Raw genomic sequence first — 15924 nt, 5'->3', positions numbered from 1 at the left:
TGCATTAAATTAAAGTAAGCCATCTTACTTTTAGGGCTCTCCTTCCACTACCAGGGGCAACCCAGGAGCGGTGAGACAAGCTTATACAATTTGGGAAGAGGAGGACTCTTAAAAACACACACACACACACAAAATTAAGCACAAAAGAATATACTTAGAAGGGTCTGGCACAAGTGAGGATGCTGAAGCCTGACTTTCGTCAGCCTGGTGGTCCATCTGCCCCTGGCCACACCCTACATTTCCGCTTCCCTCATCCCGTTTCATCCCTCTGTCACTCTCTTCCACACTGATTCCTTTTCTGCCATGTCTATTTCCATGCATGTTTCCATGCTTTGTATATCTAGCACAGCTCCCAGATCTTTAGCTTTAAAAATGAGCACCTCCTCACTTCAGGATTTTACCTGACCTTTCCTATTCAAGTAAGTCCACCCAGAGTCATCTATGGTAAAGCAATTGTAGGATTATTTTGTAAAAATTTAAGTTCATAGTCAATTGAGATCTGGAGCCCTCTATGGCAGGCAAAGATGCACACGTAAGTAGGCATATGTGAGCTGGATATTTTGTTTCCTGTCTTGCTTGATGTAGTTGTAAAACAGGATTTGAGTCTACACGGCTGGTGTCCCCTAGAGTTGTACACAGCCATGCTGGTGATGTCTTATTTTTTCATTCTCTAAGTAGGCTCTATTAATACAACATATTGGTGTTAAATGCATATTTACTTCTTGTAAATAGCTCTTGTTTACCAAAATAATCATCACTTTCATTTCCTATAGCCAGTTTCCATTCTCTTCATAAATGAAAGGTGGAAAATCATGTCAGTTACTCTGTTTCCTCTCTCCTCCACCTGTGTTTTGTTTTGTTTTGTTTTAGGCACTGGTGAAGGTCAACATGAAACTGAAGCCGATGCTAGATTCAGTAGCTACAAACAGAAGTAAGTGGGAAGAGCTGCACCAAAAACGACTGCTGGCCTCAACTGCCTCATCCTCCCCTGCCAGTGTTATAGTAGCCAAGGAAGACAGGAACTAAACCTCCAGGTCAGCTGCAGCTGCAAAATGATTGCAGCCTGAAGGGCCAGTTTCAGTCCAGCCATGTCATCCTTTTGTTCTTTTAGCTCAGAAAGACCTAACATCTCAAGGATGCACTGGGAAGCATGCCTGGGCTTTCACCTTGAAGCATGGTCAGCAGCAGAGAGAGCAACGGGAAGGACAAAGAAAGAGGTGGGGCAGGGAGCACACCCCAGGACCCTCACTATTCCCTAATGAACACGCATGGGCTGAAATGAAGGCTCTGGGTAGGGGACTGTTTTGGATCCAAGGACCTGTGGACAGTCGGCCTACTCACTCTGAGCTGAGGGAACACTGAACAGTAAAAGCGTCATTAGCGCTGCTTCATTTTGTATAGGGCTTTTCTGTTTGTTACAAGCCAAACACTGCCTGTCTTTGCTTCCTGTCCCTGAATGCCTTTTTGTGTCAGACTGTCCCAAGAATCCTAATTTGCATTCCATAGAGGTATTTTATTTTTAATCCTAGAGCTTCTTATTGATGGATCCTTTAGAATTGCCTACCTAAAAGGTAAATTATACTATCCTTATAAATACTGATCAATCCCAGTTCTCCCCCTAAAAAGGAATACATAGTAGGAGTATAGCAAATGTGTTTGATGGGTAATTCTAGACTGGGACTATGGTACCCTTTTCCAGAGTTTTCAAATTCAACCTTCATTACAGACAAAGTTTTCTCTCAGAAGGAATGGATTGATAGATTTTGATTAAAGTAAGGGTGGAAGGAAATCTGTAGCTGGATTTACCACAAGTGACATCTAGAAACTATAGTTCACAGGACAGAGCAGAGCCATGGAGACTAAGCATTGACTACCTTGAGTTCTCCTAGTGAGGAGTTCTGGTATAAAATGTAAGATTACTACCAGTAACCAACTTAAAGCAAACTATAGGGGTCCCTAATTTTGGATTTTTTCTTAAGTGTAAGAAATAATGCTTCAAATGTTAAGAAATAACAGTCTGGGCAAAGAACGCATATTCTATAGGAAGCCAGGTTTCCAATAGGTAAGAGTAAACTGTATTAAGTAGATGTAATGACTAGAAAGCTGCTTTGCTCCCTATATTGAGAAATTGTGGACATGGTATGTCTTATCCAAAGAACGTTGGGCTAGAAGATAGATTTCTATCCCTAGCTTTGGCATTATTGACTGGATTGACTTAAACAAGTCACTTAACTTCTCTAAGCTTGTTTCCTTATTTGTCAAATTAGATTAGACTAGAAAATGATTCTTGAACATGTTTTAACCTTACAACTCTTTGTTCAAATAAATCTTTCAATGAATCCCCAACATATAAAACGTCAAAAAGCTGAATTCCTATGTGAATTATAAGCAGGGTTTGGACATCCAGAGCACCTACAAACCTTCATCTCTTTGATTACATACATGGGGGCCCACAGGGACTCTGAAGAGTTTGAAAATCCCTGGCCTAGATTAAACCTGAGGGCCATTCCAGCTCTTAAAAAAATCTAAAATTTACAAACCATTTTTCTTGTTTTTTTTTTTGTTTCTTTGTTTTTTGAGATGGAGTTTTCACTCTCGTTGCCCAGGCTGGAGTGCAATGGCGCGATCTCGGCTCACTGCAACCTCCGCTTCCTGGGTTCAAGGAATTCTCCAGCCTCAACCTCCTGAGTAGCTGGGATTACAGGTGCCCGCCACCACGCCTGGCTAATTTTTGTACTTTTAGTAGAGACAGGGTTTCACCATGTTTGCCAGGCTGGTCTCAAACTCCTGACCTCAGGTGAACCACCCATCTCTGCCTCCCAAAGTGCTGGGATTACAGGTGTGAGCCACCATACCTGGCCCTTGTTATTGTTATTAATCATTATCAATCATTAACTTTACAAATATTAAAGAAATAGGGGCAATGTTCTACATGTGACATTGTTTTCCTGGCACACAGTAGACAATTCAGGAAATGTTTGAAGAAGGAATGGGTAAAATTAAGATACCAAAATGGAAGTGAGGGGAGAGCAGGTAATTGTAGAGAAAAAGACTCTTTATGGCAAGAAACAAAGTAAAAGAAATGTATAGGCCGGGCGCGGTGGCTCACGCCTGCAATCCCAGCAATTTGGAAGGCCGAGGCGGGCGGATCACGAGGTCCGGAGATCGAGACTGTCCTGGCTAACACGGTGAAACCCCGTCTCTACTAAAAAATACAAAAATAAATTAGCTGGGCATGGTGGCTGGCGCCTGTAGTCCCAGCTATTCTGGAGGCTGAAGCAAGAGAATGGCGGGAACCCGGGAGGCGGAGCTTGCAGTGAGCCGAGATCGCGCCACTGCACTCTAGCCTGGGCGACCAGCGAGACTCCGTCTCAAAAAAAAAAAAAAAAAAAAAAAAGTATAAACCAGACTAAGAGGGGAAAAAAAGCAAGAAGAAAAAGAAACGTAAGAACACCAATAAAGGAAAGACAGGGACCGAGACAGGTGGTTAAGGTAAATGGAAAAAAAAAAAAAAAAAAAAAAGGTGAAAGTCAATCCAAACAAAGAAAAATGGCACTTCCAACCAAAAAAAATGAAGGTGTAGAACCCTGTTATCAATTGCTCAGAAAAGAGAGACACTTGAGCAGGGAGGGGTTTGAGAAAGGGGAGAAGGAAGGAGTGAGAGCCCTAAAAAATAATGTTCCTAGCTACTCTTTACAGCTATCTCTGCAGGGAAGACTGGAGAAAGTAGAGGGGGAAATGAGTGCAGGAAAAAACTGCCTCTGCAGAGCAGGTAAGAGGAGATTGTTCAGATTTATGGATTTTATTAAGCCAGTTTTCTATATCACTCTGCTATAAAGGAAAATAGCTTCTGCAGGGCTGTCTCTCCTCCTTCAGGTGAGGAACAAAGGGTGGGTGGAGTCAGGGACAGAGTCTGGTCTGCGAGATCATGATGTGTCTGCAGCTCCGAAGCACTGCAGGTGTTTCTGGGTAATGTGCCACATCATGTTTATATCACGAACGGGAATTGAAAATCAGTCTGTGTGAGGCAGAGATGAGCCCACATCTGTTATCTTCCCCAACAGTAAATAAATAAATAGCCCAGACAAACGGATGCCAGTCCGTCTACAGCAACATTTTAAAGCATGTGCTTTATGACAAAACTGGACCCAGGGTCTGACAGAGACTGCAGGCTGCTGTGAGCACTGTAGCTATCCTGAACGTTGATGCTACATATTGCTAAGGGGAACATAATTTATAGCACAAACCCTACAGCTTCCACTAAGGTTGAGTTTTCCTCTCATTTTCTTGCCTTTTTATTGGCTTCACTGCATGGTTGCCAATAGCAACATCCACTGGTAGCAAGGGGAGTTCAACACCATTGCAATCTGCCATACAGTGGAGCCCTGACAATGTCAACCATCAATCTAGTAGCTGTTTGTAATTGCCTCCATCTATTTATCCTGTCTTGAGGTATCTTTCCTATTGTGGGTCAAGATTCAGAAACTGCTGACTAATGCCATGGGTCTGTGTCTCCATGACTATGAAGCAGTGGAAAGGAAGGTAGCAGCTTCCTGGTGCCAACAACCCCAGAGGTTAGAGGTTGAACTCTTGTGGGTTTCAGGCGTTTTTAATCCATTTTCTAAGTAACTTATAATTTTGCAAGAATGTGAGGCATATGCAGTTATCCATATAATCTGCTTTTCCAAAAAAGAGAAAGAAAGTTTCCCAGTCCTTATTATTAATGTTTATTTCCTATTGGAGAAAGACATTTGAAATATGAGCCTTCTTGTAAAAACTCAAACTGACCAGATTATGTTTGCTTCCTCAGGTCTCTTGGCATTAATTGTTGAAATAACTTCATCCTACTTTTTCGATGAGATGTATTTTTTTCAGACATATTTATTCTTACTAGTCAGTATGTAGCTAATATGTGCACAATCTACAATGTAGTGGCAATCCTGGTGGGTAGGGACAGCTTCGCATACTGCAAAGGGTGCCATTCAGTGCATAGCAGACTGGAACTCCCTCCTAGCTTGGCCACCAGCTGAACCTGTAATCTTAGGACTCTCCAAATCTTAGATTCTCCATCTATTACATAAAAGCACTGACTTTTATTCAGTCCCCATACCAAAGGACCAAGATGTGTTTAGCTTTAAAGATATTTTCCAGATAATTTTCTTTTTTATTCTTCTCAAATAAAATAGCAACAAACCTAAAGCAGTCATCTTCTTAATAAAGACATAATAAAAAGTTACATATATGGGGTAGATGTAAACACAATCATACTACAGATGTATCTTGAGCCTGTCTCTAATTATGATGAAAGATGTAGTCATCAATACAATTTAAAAAAAGATATGTCCTTCTTTTTTTGAGACAGGGTCTTGCTCTGTCACCCAGGCTGGAGGGCAGTGGCACAATCACAGCCACTGCGGCCTTGACCTCTCCAACTTAAGTGATCCTTCCTGCCTCAGCCTCATGAGTAGCTGGGACCACAGGTGTGCACCACCACACCCAGCTAAATTTTGTATTGTTTGTAAAGATGAGGCCTCACTATGCTGACCACGCTGGTCTCGAACTCCTGGGCTCAAGCGATCCTCCTGCCTTGGCCTCCCAAAGTGTTAGGGTTAGAGATATGAGCCACCACACCCAGCTTATATGTCCTTTTATTTCATAAAAAACAATTTTAGATTATCTGATATCATACATATCCCATAAATGGTAGTCATTAATTTAGAAGTGAATTTATAAAGTAAGTCAAGAGAAGTTAAAATTGCACATGCATTTTGTTTCTAAAATCTGAGATGTCTATGCATTTCCAGGTATTGTATACTTGCAAATACATTGGGTTAGAAATCATCTTTAACATTTTGTGTTAATGTAATAACAATATTATCTAATATTAATGCTACCAGAATCCAGCTGCTTTTTCTGTGTATCAAAATTTGTCATACTTTTTCCACTTACACTAGGTGATTAAACAGAATCTGCCCAATTTATTCTGCAGTAAAATTATTTTAAAATCTATTTTTCCTGCTGACTCTTAGAAATTGCAGAAAGACAAAAACCAATTTCATCTCCAGTAATAGTGTGAAACAATTTCTTTCCAGTGGGACAGAAACCTAGACATACTGGGGAAAGATTTAAATATAAAGAAAAATGCTTTGGCTGAAAAAAAAAAACAACACCACCAAAACACAAAAAGGATTCATTAAAGCAACAGAACAAAACCTAATTTGGGACCCTAAAAACTCTGGCAATGCCACTGTAATGAAGTTTCATTATCTGCTTCAGAGTAACAGTCTCTGAAATTGTTATTCTGCTACATGCTGTAAAGGACTCCCAAAACTCAAATGTATCAGGAAATGTAAAGGTTAAGTCTGACTACAAGAAGGCCAAAATTGCACCAGCTTCCTAAGTGACGAATAATAGAATAAAACATATAGAGGGCAGAAATAAAGTGAGGTGTATCTGGAAAATTTCATGGTGAGCATTTAGATTTAGCAATGCCCAATGTCATGCTGACACTGTTTGTCATGACCTTGTCTTCAGCTAGTAATTTGGGGTTGTACTTTTTTAAATTTAATTTTGAATGTTCTTGCATGTTTGGTACATCTCTCCGCACTGCTAAAGATAAATTGTTTATCTGTATAACATAACTACACCAATGTCATTTATTGTATACGCTAGTACACAAATGTGTTTTTTTATTAAGTAAATGATTTGCTGTGAAAAATGTATTATTTGTGCCACCATTTATATCTGTGTTCATTTTCTGTGTGTATATGCGTGTGTATTTGAATCTCAATTTTTCTTTTACTCTAGTTTAGATTAAGACATATTTAGATGAAATTTTAAAAATAGCATTAGAAATAGGAGGCTAAGTTTTGTTGAGTCTCATTCCCTTGGGGGGAAATTGCTTTTGCCATTTTCTTCATGTACAATAACCTAAAAAGGATCTCCTACTGACTTCCTTCCTAATTATTATTGTTTTACGTGAAAGAAAGGAAATATGTTTTCAATTGAGTTGTTTGAAATCATTCCCTTTGTGTAGATTTCCCAGACTGATGTTTCATTGTAAGAATATTACATTATAGACCGCTTGGCCATTTCACAAGCAACTAATCCATAGTTTTGGAAGCCCGCTTTAAGAGACCTGAATATCTTTGTTTTTAATAAAATACTTAGAGTTTAACTAAAGCTCTGGAATAATCTTTATTTCCTTTGAGAAGGATGATTTCAGGGCTGAAAAAAGGAAGCAAGCATCCAAATACCTACAGTTTAAATGTTGACTGTTAATTTAGTCCATTAACCTTGTGTTGATCTGTGATGTTTTCATGTGTGAGAGGGACACTAGGACACCCCTGTCCATATAGCTTTTTAAAGATGACAAAAGGTTCTTCAAATTATCGAAGTTTTTCTGGAGGTAGGAGAGTCTGCAGCCAAATGCTGGGTTCCTGTGTCCGTTACAGATTGCTCAAATTTGCATGGGCAATTACACAGGGGGATCGCATCAATGCAGGGCCACTAGCCACACTGTCGCCATACAATTACACAACGGCTTCGGTGCTTACACTTTAAAATTCTTACACCATTGTGCCTGTTCTATTAGAACAAACTGCAGCAAATGATCCAAAGCCAATTCAAATGACTGGAGAGGAGGTGCCCAGGGAGAGAGAGGGAAGAGGTGCAGTGTGGCCCACTACTGGCCAGCATAAGTAATCACCATTGCTGGCTGCTGCAATCACTGGTTTCTTTGTGCTTTGCAGTCTGCAGTTTTAAAGTGGGGCCAACAATAAGGCTCACCTAATTCACAGAAGGGCTGTGAGGATTAATGAGGGAAGTTAGGCAAAGCAGGCCTGATACTCAAAGTAGTGCATAAACACAGGGGCTTGGAGTAGCTCTTTGTTTGAATGGTTGATTTTTTTTTTTTTTAATGCTACTGTATCCACAGTTTTGCCTTCTCTATTAATCCCTTTTATAAACCAAAATGCTATTGTGTTCTCCCTGGGAAGTTAATTTAGACAATAATACTATAAACCCCAAAATACAAGCTACTTGATCAAAAGCAAGGGATATTCAAGAAGGAAATCTAATTAAAATATTAATAAAGCTGGAACTACCAGCAAAAGGAGAGTTCATAATGAGGTTAAATGTCACACCATCTGAGCACAAATGTTCTCAAGTGTTGATTTTAGCATACACTCTTTCCCAAAGTCTTAAAAGATGGAACAGATGCTCCAAAAAGTCAGTCAACTATATTTCCAATTTGGCACTAACTTATAGTTTTCTTCTCTATTCACGGTAGAAGACTGGAGTGGGAGAAAGGGGATGCAAGATAACTGAGCTCCACAAACTGTCCATCCTGAAGAAAATGGTCTGAAATCAAAGGGAAAAAGAAATAACAACTGGAAAATGGGTTTGCAGAAGGTCCTCCCTTATAAAGGAAGATGTTTGACCACAGCTGTGGTTGAAATACTCACAAATTAACAATGTTTACCAACAGAAAGGGGCCACAGATACAGTATAAATAAGACATACCTTCCAACTAGTTTTAAAAGAGAATGCCAAATAGATTGTACACACAAATAGAATATGGGATTTGATCATGGCATATTTTGGCAGGCAGAACATAAGTATGCTAAGAACCAAGCATCATGCTTTTTGTTCCTATCTATTTTGCCTAAATGAAACTCTTCTACATGATAAACATGTCTCCCTTTGTGTAGCAAAATCCACCGAGTCCAACTCAAATTTCATCAAACTACATTTCCTTTCTACAAGTCACCAAATCACTTTATTGTAACCACCAAATGCTTTCCTATTACTTGAAATGGTACGATACACTTACTTTTTGATATATCCTCCAGGTTTTCAAGATCCTATTGCAAACAAAATGATGCTTTATGACACTTTATAATATTCCACCCTATTTAATTCTTTCCATAATTTCTATCATTAAACGGCCTTCTCTCACCACCACCCCCAACAAAACTAATCTATTCCCCAACTGCCTATCAGAGACCAGATAAAAGTCAGTCTATCACAGCAGCAGTGATGGTCATGCCAATTTCACAGTGTGATCTGTGCATTCATTTCATTTTGAAAATGACCCTGCCCTCCATCTGTCTAAGCAGAATGTCCTGCTTTTTCCAAGCCAGGCCTCTGGAGCAGCATCACATGAAATAATGAGGAAGAGACACAGAACGGCCTCCCTCCTGCCCACTTCAGCCACCACGCTCACAGGTACCCACACAAAGAGGAGAACCCCAACTGAATCCTGGTAGGGATCCCAGAAATTTGGAGGAGAATATAGTCCTTTTATTTTTCATACATTTTCAAGAAGCCATTTGAAGATGATGTAAATACAACCCTGCAAAGCAGAGAGAAAGACTAATGAAGGGCAATTTCCCATTCCCATGTTGTCATCTCACCTTAATTTAATAGCAAATTACCTAAGGTAACAGTACATACATAAGAATTTTAAAATACTGAGCCTTGCGAGGCACAGTGGCTCATACCTGTAATCCCAGCACTTTGGAAGGCCAAAGTGGGAGGGTTGCTTGAGGTCAGGAGTTCGAGATGAGCCTGGGCAACATGGTGAGACCCTATCTCCATTAAAACATTTTTAAAAAAGACTAGCCAGGCATGGTTGTGCACCTGTAGTCCCAGCTACTCAGGAGGCTGAAGCATGAGGATCACTTGAGCCCAGGAGTTCACGGCTGCAGTGAACTATGATCATGCCATTGCATGTCAGCCTGAGCAACAGAACAAAGCCCTGTCTCTAAAAAATAAATAAATAAATAAATAAAATACTGAGCCTAAATTCCCAAGGGAGAACCATCAGGCAGCCAGCTGTAAAGAAGTCGATGCACCCCTTTCCCCAATTTATTACTGAGCAGTATCCTCTACCCATGTACCTCCTTGGGCTTAAGACTCTAAAAGGGTGCACCTAGAGATCAGATTGAAAGAAGCCTCAGAATAGAGTTACAGTAATATTCCACAGTTGCTTTCTGTGGGGTCTTAGGTGAGCCAAAGTCCCATTCAATCCTGAAATGGGTGCAGTTTCCCTTTCTTGGAATTGATGCACTGGGAAGCTCCTTGTCTAGTTCCAGTCAAAAAGACACAACTCTGCCAATTCCTAGCAAGGGAGAAGACAGAGTAAGTACATAAAATCAGCCATATGATGATATGAGCAATCACACACCTACTAAAAATCTCCTTCCAGTGATACTGGGTAAATACGAGCTACACAACTCCAGTAGTCACATCTGCTCACAGCTGGAATCAAGGCCTGGAAGTTCAAAGTTTACTACCTACACAAGTTTAGTTCATTGTTTTAATGGAGAAACAAAGACAATAATATTCCTTATACACACTTAGCACCAAACAATGGGCCCTTACAAACTCATGTACATGAGATACATGGATTGGGTTATTCATCAGTCACTATTTCCTATTGAAATTGGTTATTGGATATCATGGTTCAGCCCCTACCTACCTAGATGTGGCCTTAAACAAACTATTAATTTAATAGTTTGATTTAATTAATAATGTAATACTTAAATCTTTAAACTTTTCTAGTCCACAGACTTCTTAAACTGCAATATGCAGAATGCAGGCTGCTTATTCAAATTAGAAATACTATATGTAAACAGTCTCTAATAGAGGTGCTATATGATATGGTTGATATCATATCAACCGTATGATAGCTGTGAAGTTTATATATAGAAAAGATTTATGGGCAGTAACACTATTATGGATGCATACAAAAGATTTGCAGTAATTATGTAGCAAACAACACACTTTTACTTGGATTAGGTTTATATTAGGTGCTAGAGAGATCAATGGATATCATGGGAGATGACAAAAGATACTGATTTCTTATTGGCAGAGACAGTTGGAGGACCACAGCAATGGATACAACCAAGTGTAAACGCCAACATATACTCAGTAATTTTTTTGTCATGGAAAAGGAGAGATACTGCGATCAAAAACAGATCCTCTCCCAGTACCAATTAAGATTCACAGCACTTTTTCCTTATTAACCTCTGGAAACCACCAAAATAAGAAGGATTTCTGTTTGCTGCTGTATTCTGTTCTTACAAACTGTGCCCTCGGGGTAGTATAATAAGAACCTGCTCTAATTCCAAGGGAATTCAAGGAGTTAACTCCCTTTTGCCATCCCGCTCCTTTTATTAAAAGGTCCTTTTATTGTACTGACGAATCTCTATTAAAAGCAAGCCAAACGCCAGCATTAGTATAGACCACACCAATGTACAAGGCTCAAAATCGCCAGAACATGGTGCCGGAAATCTACCTCCGACGCGCTAGAGACCGAGGTGGCACAACAGACACAGAGAGCGCCCCTCATCTTTAGGGGGCAGGGAAGGCGAGTGACCCTGCGTCCCCACTAGCCGCGAGTCGGGTCGGTGCAACAGGAACTACGCCTCCCAGCATGCAGTGCGGCCACGCCCGCGCAGGGGCGCCACAGGAACGATGCATGCCGGGACCGGGAAGATTCAGTCTCTGAACGGCCCGGAGTAGTCGTCTTTCCCCTTCTGACTGCCGCCACTCCGCAGTCCAGAATATTTGAAGATCAATCTGAACTCGAGAGACTAACGAGAACGGTCCCTTTTTAATTCCTAACAGATTCCTTCCGTGGCAAAGTAACCGGTCGTCTTCCGTTTCCGGTTTCCCTGTTGCCGTGGTAACCGCAGCATAACAGCCGTGGTGGTTATGGCGGGCCTGAGCGGCGCGCAGATCCCCGACGGGGAGTTTACCGCGGTAGTGTACCGGCTCATCCGCGATGCCCGCTACGCCGAGGCGGTGCAGCTGCTGGGCCGAGAGCTGCAGCGGAGCCCTAGGAGCCGCGCTGGCCTGTCGCTGCTAGGCTACTGCTACTACCGCCTGCAGGAGTTCGCGCTGGCGGCCGACTGCTATGAGCAGCTGGGCCAGCTGCACCCGGAACTGGAGCAGTACCGCCTGTACCAGGCCCAGGCCCTGTACAAGGCCTGCGTTTATCCGGAGGCCACCCGGGTCGCCTTCCTTCTCCTGGATAACCCCGCCTACCACAGCCGGGTCCTCCGCCTGCAAGCTGCCATCAAGTATAGCGAGGGCGATCTGCCAGGGTCCAGGAACCTGGTGGAGCAGCTGCTGAGTGGGGAAGGGGGAGAAGAAAGTGGAGGCGAGAATGAGACCGATGGCCAGGTCAACCTGGGTTGTTTGCTCTACAAGGAGGGACAGTATGAAGCTGCATGCTCCAAGTTTTCTGCCGCACTGCAGGCCTCGGGCTACCAGCCTGACCTTTCCTACAACCTGGCTTTGGCCTATTACAGCAGCCGACAGTATGCCTCAGCGCTGAAGCATATCGCTGAGATTATTGAGCGTGGCATCCGCCAGCACCCTGAGCTAGGTGTGGGCATGACCACTGAGGGTTTTGATGTTCGCAGTGTTGGCAACACCTTAGTCCTCCATCAGACTGCTCTGGTGGAAGCCTTCAACCTTAAGGCAGCCATAGAATACCAACTGAGAAACTATGAGGTAGCTCAAGAAACCCTCACCGACATGCCACCCAGGGCAGAGGAAGAGTTGGACCCTGTGACCCTACACAACCAGGCACTAATGAACATGGATGCCAGGCCTACAGAAGGTTTTGAAAAGCTACAGTTTTTGCTCCAACAGAATCCCTTTCCTCCAGAGACTTTTGGCAACCTGTTGCTGCTCTACTGTAAATATGAGTATTTTGACCTGGCAGCAGATGTCCTGGCAGAAAATGCCCATTTGACGTATAAGTTCCTCACACCCTATCTTTATGACTTCTTGGATGCCCTGATCACTTGCCAGACAGCTCCTGAAGAGGCTTTCATTAAGCTTGATGGGCTAGCAGGGATGCTGACTGAGCAGCTTCGGAGACTCACCAAGCAAGTACAGGAAGCAAGACACAATAGAGATGATGAAGCTATCAAAAAGGCAGTGAATGAATATGATGAAACCATGGAGAAATATATTCCTGTGTTGATGGCTCAGGCAAAAATCTACTGGAATCTTGAAAATTATCCAATGGTGGAAAAGATCTTTCGCAAATCTGTGGAATTCTGTAACGACCATGATGTGTGGAAGTTGAATGTGGCTCATGTTCTGTTCATGCAGGAAAACAAATACAAAGAAGCCATTGGTTTCTATGAACCCATAGTCAAGAAGCATTATGATAACATCCTGAATGTCAGTGCTATTGTACTGGCTAATCTCTGTGTTTCCTATATTATGACAAGTCAGAATGAAGAAGCAGAGGAGTTGATGAGGAAGATTGAAAAGGAGGAAGAGCAGCTCTCTTATGATGACCCAAATAGGAAAGTGTACCATCTCTGCATTGTGAATTTGGTGATAGGAACTCTTTATTGTGCCAAAGGAAACTATGAGTTTGGTATTTCTCGAGTTATCAAAAGCTTGGAGCCTTATAATAAAAAGCTGGGAACAGACACCTGGTATTATGCCAAAAGATGCTTCCTGTCCTTGTTAGAAAACATGTCAAAACACATGATAGTCATTCATGACAGTGTTATTCAAGAATGTGTCCAGTTTTTAGGACACTGTGAACTTTATGGCACAAACATACCTGCTGTTATTGAACAACCCCTGGAAGAAGAAAGAATGCATGTTGGGAAGAATACAGTCACAGATGAGTCCAGACAATTGAAAGCTTTGATTTATGAGATTATAGGATGGAATAAGTAGTTACGGCTGATAGTGGCTTTTTTCAAAATGGCTTTCTTACGTATCACACTTTTTTTATCTGTATTTAGCCTTGGCATCTTTATATTTGTCTTATTTTGAATCTTATCCACTTTATAAGAACAAGTTTATGTTTGAGCAACTTTTTCATTTAATCCAGAAGAGTAGGGACTATGCAGTGTAAGCTGCATCACTTCTGCTTTCTTCCTACTAGTGACAATCATCTGGTCTTGCCCTCAAGCAACAATTGCTAGAGTAACATCTTTGTATAAGCAAGTAACCCCAGATAGAGTTGATGTTTCGGCTTTGGGCTGTCAAAAGGGTATGTCATGGACCAAAGCACTGTTAGTACGGGTATGTTTGCATTTGGTCACTGATATGTAAATGACTGCCAGCCCACGGCTGGACCACTTCTCAATCAGCAAATAAAGCCATGTCTATTTTGCTATCTCAGGATAGACTATGCTGTCTAATAAATCTAATTCTTAACTCTATTTCTCCAGTTTTTTAGTCCTTTAACTTTCTGGATTGCAACAAAGTCTAGTTTAGACCTTCTCTAAGCCCTTTTAGAAGTACAAGTATAATGGGAATTTCTTTTCTTGGTTCTTTTCAGGTTATGAGGTTTGGTCAGTGACATAATTTTTTTTTGTAATTTGGTTGATTGGTTGTTTCTTAAGTTTTATAATAAACGTTTTTCTTCATGTTCTATTTTTGATTTTACAGAAATGATTTTGCCTCCTTGTGAATACTAACATATATTAAGTGTGGAAGCTTATTAATATTTTCAGTTTTTTAAAAACTGAAATTTTTAATTTTTACTTTTTAATTTTTTAGGAAAAAATAAGCACTGAACTGAGAATGAGAAGACTGAAAGTATGAGTTCCATACCTTCTAATTTTAGGCTTTCAGAAATTCCTTTATTCTTTGGGGTTTCACAATCATTTGAACTATCAGAAGCCTTTACAATTACTTTTGGCTGTAACATCCGATTCTGTATAAGCCATATAGAAAAAAGTTGCCTTTCTTTTTTTATGACCTGGATATATAAGCTAATCAGCCAGGAAATATATAACTGTATTTTATATTAATGTTTTGTAGGATTTTGGCTTACAGTAAATGTTAACCCCTACGGTAAGTGATTGTTATTGTTGGATGTTATACTGATTATTAATAAGAATTTGGATTTTTGCCTTTTTACCTGGAATTTTTGCCTACAACAGTAGCTATGAATATATATAGGGTGGTCCTCAGTCTCTGTTATGGTTGTGCATAAATTAATAATTTTATAACTATTTAGAAATTGTATAATTCTCTTAACTTCCTCTTTCAGTTTTTGTACTAATGTTTGTTTTTGTTCGGGAAGAGGAGATTTGCTTTTAATCCTTCCAAAAAATGATGAACCACCCTTCCATTCAGTAGTCTGACAAGCTGTTGTAATGTGTATTTTTTCCTCAATTATTCTTGAAATATTTAGAGCCTCTCCTGCTTCTAATATGAAGGCCTTTAGATGCCAGTTTGCCAGAAATCTGGAAAACAGAGGAACAGGTGAAGTGAAGATGTAATGGAGATTTAGCTAATGATGTACTTCACAATCCACCTTGGATCCCCTGCATGTCCAAATCTCAGTAGTTAATTAAGTGTCTGCTGCCATTAACAGAACAGAAGTAATGGATAACAGAATGGAAATAAGATATGCCAGAACTACTTCCATAACTAACTCACCAAATCAAATCATCAGTCCTTATATTCTTGTTTTATTTAATACAAGGAGAAGAGGCCATGCACTTTCCAAAAGGTCAAAGCCACATAGAATAGGAAGGCAATCTCTAGTTTAAAGCTTTCTCTCAGAGTGTTTTCTCCCCCTGTCTTCAAAGGGTCTACTTGAGAGATAGTGGTGTTTACTGCTGCAGAATGTATCACAAGATAAGAAATGAAAAATCAATCTTTCTTACCACCCCGTTCTCTTTCCCTTTTTTTGTCTTTTCCCTTTTGTCAATTATAGAATTATAGGGACACTTTTCTCTGATAGCTGGAAGTTGAACCTCAACCAGGTATAAAAGATGCATAACAACCTTTTAGCAGTAAGTGTCAGGTGAGTGAGCACTATGATTATCAAGGTGACTTTGGAAACCTTTTAAAAATGCATTTTTGCAAAACAACATATATTGGTAAAAAGTGACTCTCAGATTGGTAATGCCAGAAAAAAAT

At 40.6% G+C, this 15924-nt stretch overlaps 2 protein-coding genes across 3 annotated transcripts in view; both read left to right on the top strand.

The window, feature by feature from the left end:
- Window positions 1-7182, top strand: part of PDE11A (phosphodiesterase 11A) — a 466208-nt gene extending 459026 nt beyond the window's left edge. Inside the window, exons 20-21 of one of the 2 annotated variants that reach the window (XM_054478303.1) lie at window positions 871-1034; window positions 1112-2530. In XM_054478303.1, coding sequence (XP_054334278.1) covers window positions 871-1026 — 156 coding nt within the window. In that variant the 3' untranslated portion in view covers window positions 1027-1034; window positions 1112-2530. Of the gene's footprint in view, window positions 1-870 lie in introns of both variants that reach the window. The other variant, XM_054478305.1, reaches the window with a different exon arrangement.
- Window positions 7183-11450: 4268 nt separating this feature from the next.
- Window positions 11451-14442, top strand: IFT70A (intraflagellar transport 70A). The gene has a single exon (XM_054478302.2). It carries the CDS (start codon window positions 11722-11724, stop codon window positions 13717-13719), a length of 1998 nt encoding a protein of 665 aa, XP_054334277.1. The 5' UTR covers window positions 11451-11721; the 3' UTR covers window positions 13720-14442.
- Window positions 14443-15924: the final 1482 nt, after the last annotated feature.

Source organism: Pongo pygmaeus, chromosome 11 (assembly GCF_028885625.2).
Source record: "Pongo pygmaeus isolate AG05252 chromosome 11, NHGRI_mPonPyg2-v2.0_pri, whole genome shotgun sequence".
NCBI lineage: Eukaryota > Metazoa > Chordata > Mammalia > Primates > Hominidae > Pongo > Pongo pygmaeus.
This window is presented reverse-complemented; position numbering and strand designations above follow the sequence as displayed.

Coding starts and splice junctions, on each gene's coding strand:
- IFT70A (XM_054478302.2), top strand. CDS start 11,722: ATGGCGGGCCTGAGCGGCGCGCAGATCCCCGACGGGGAGTTTACCGCG.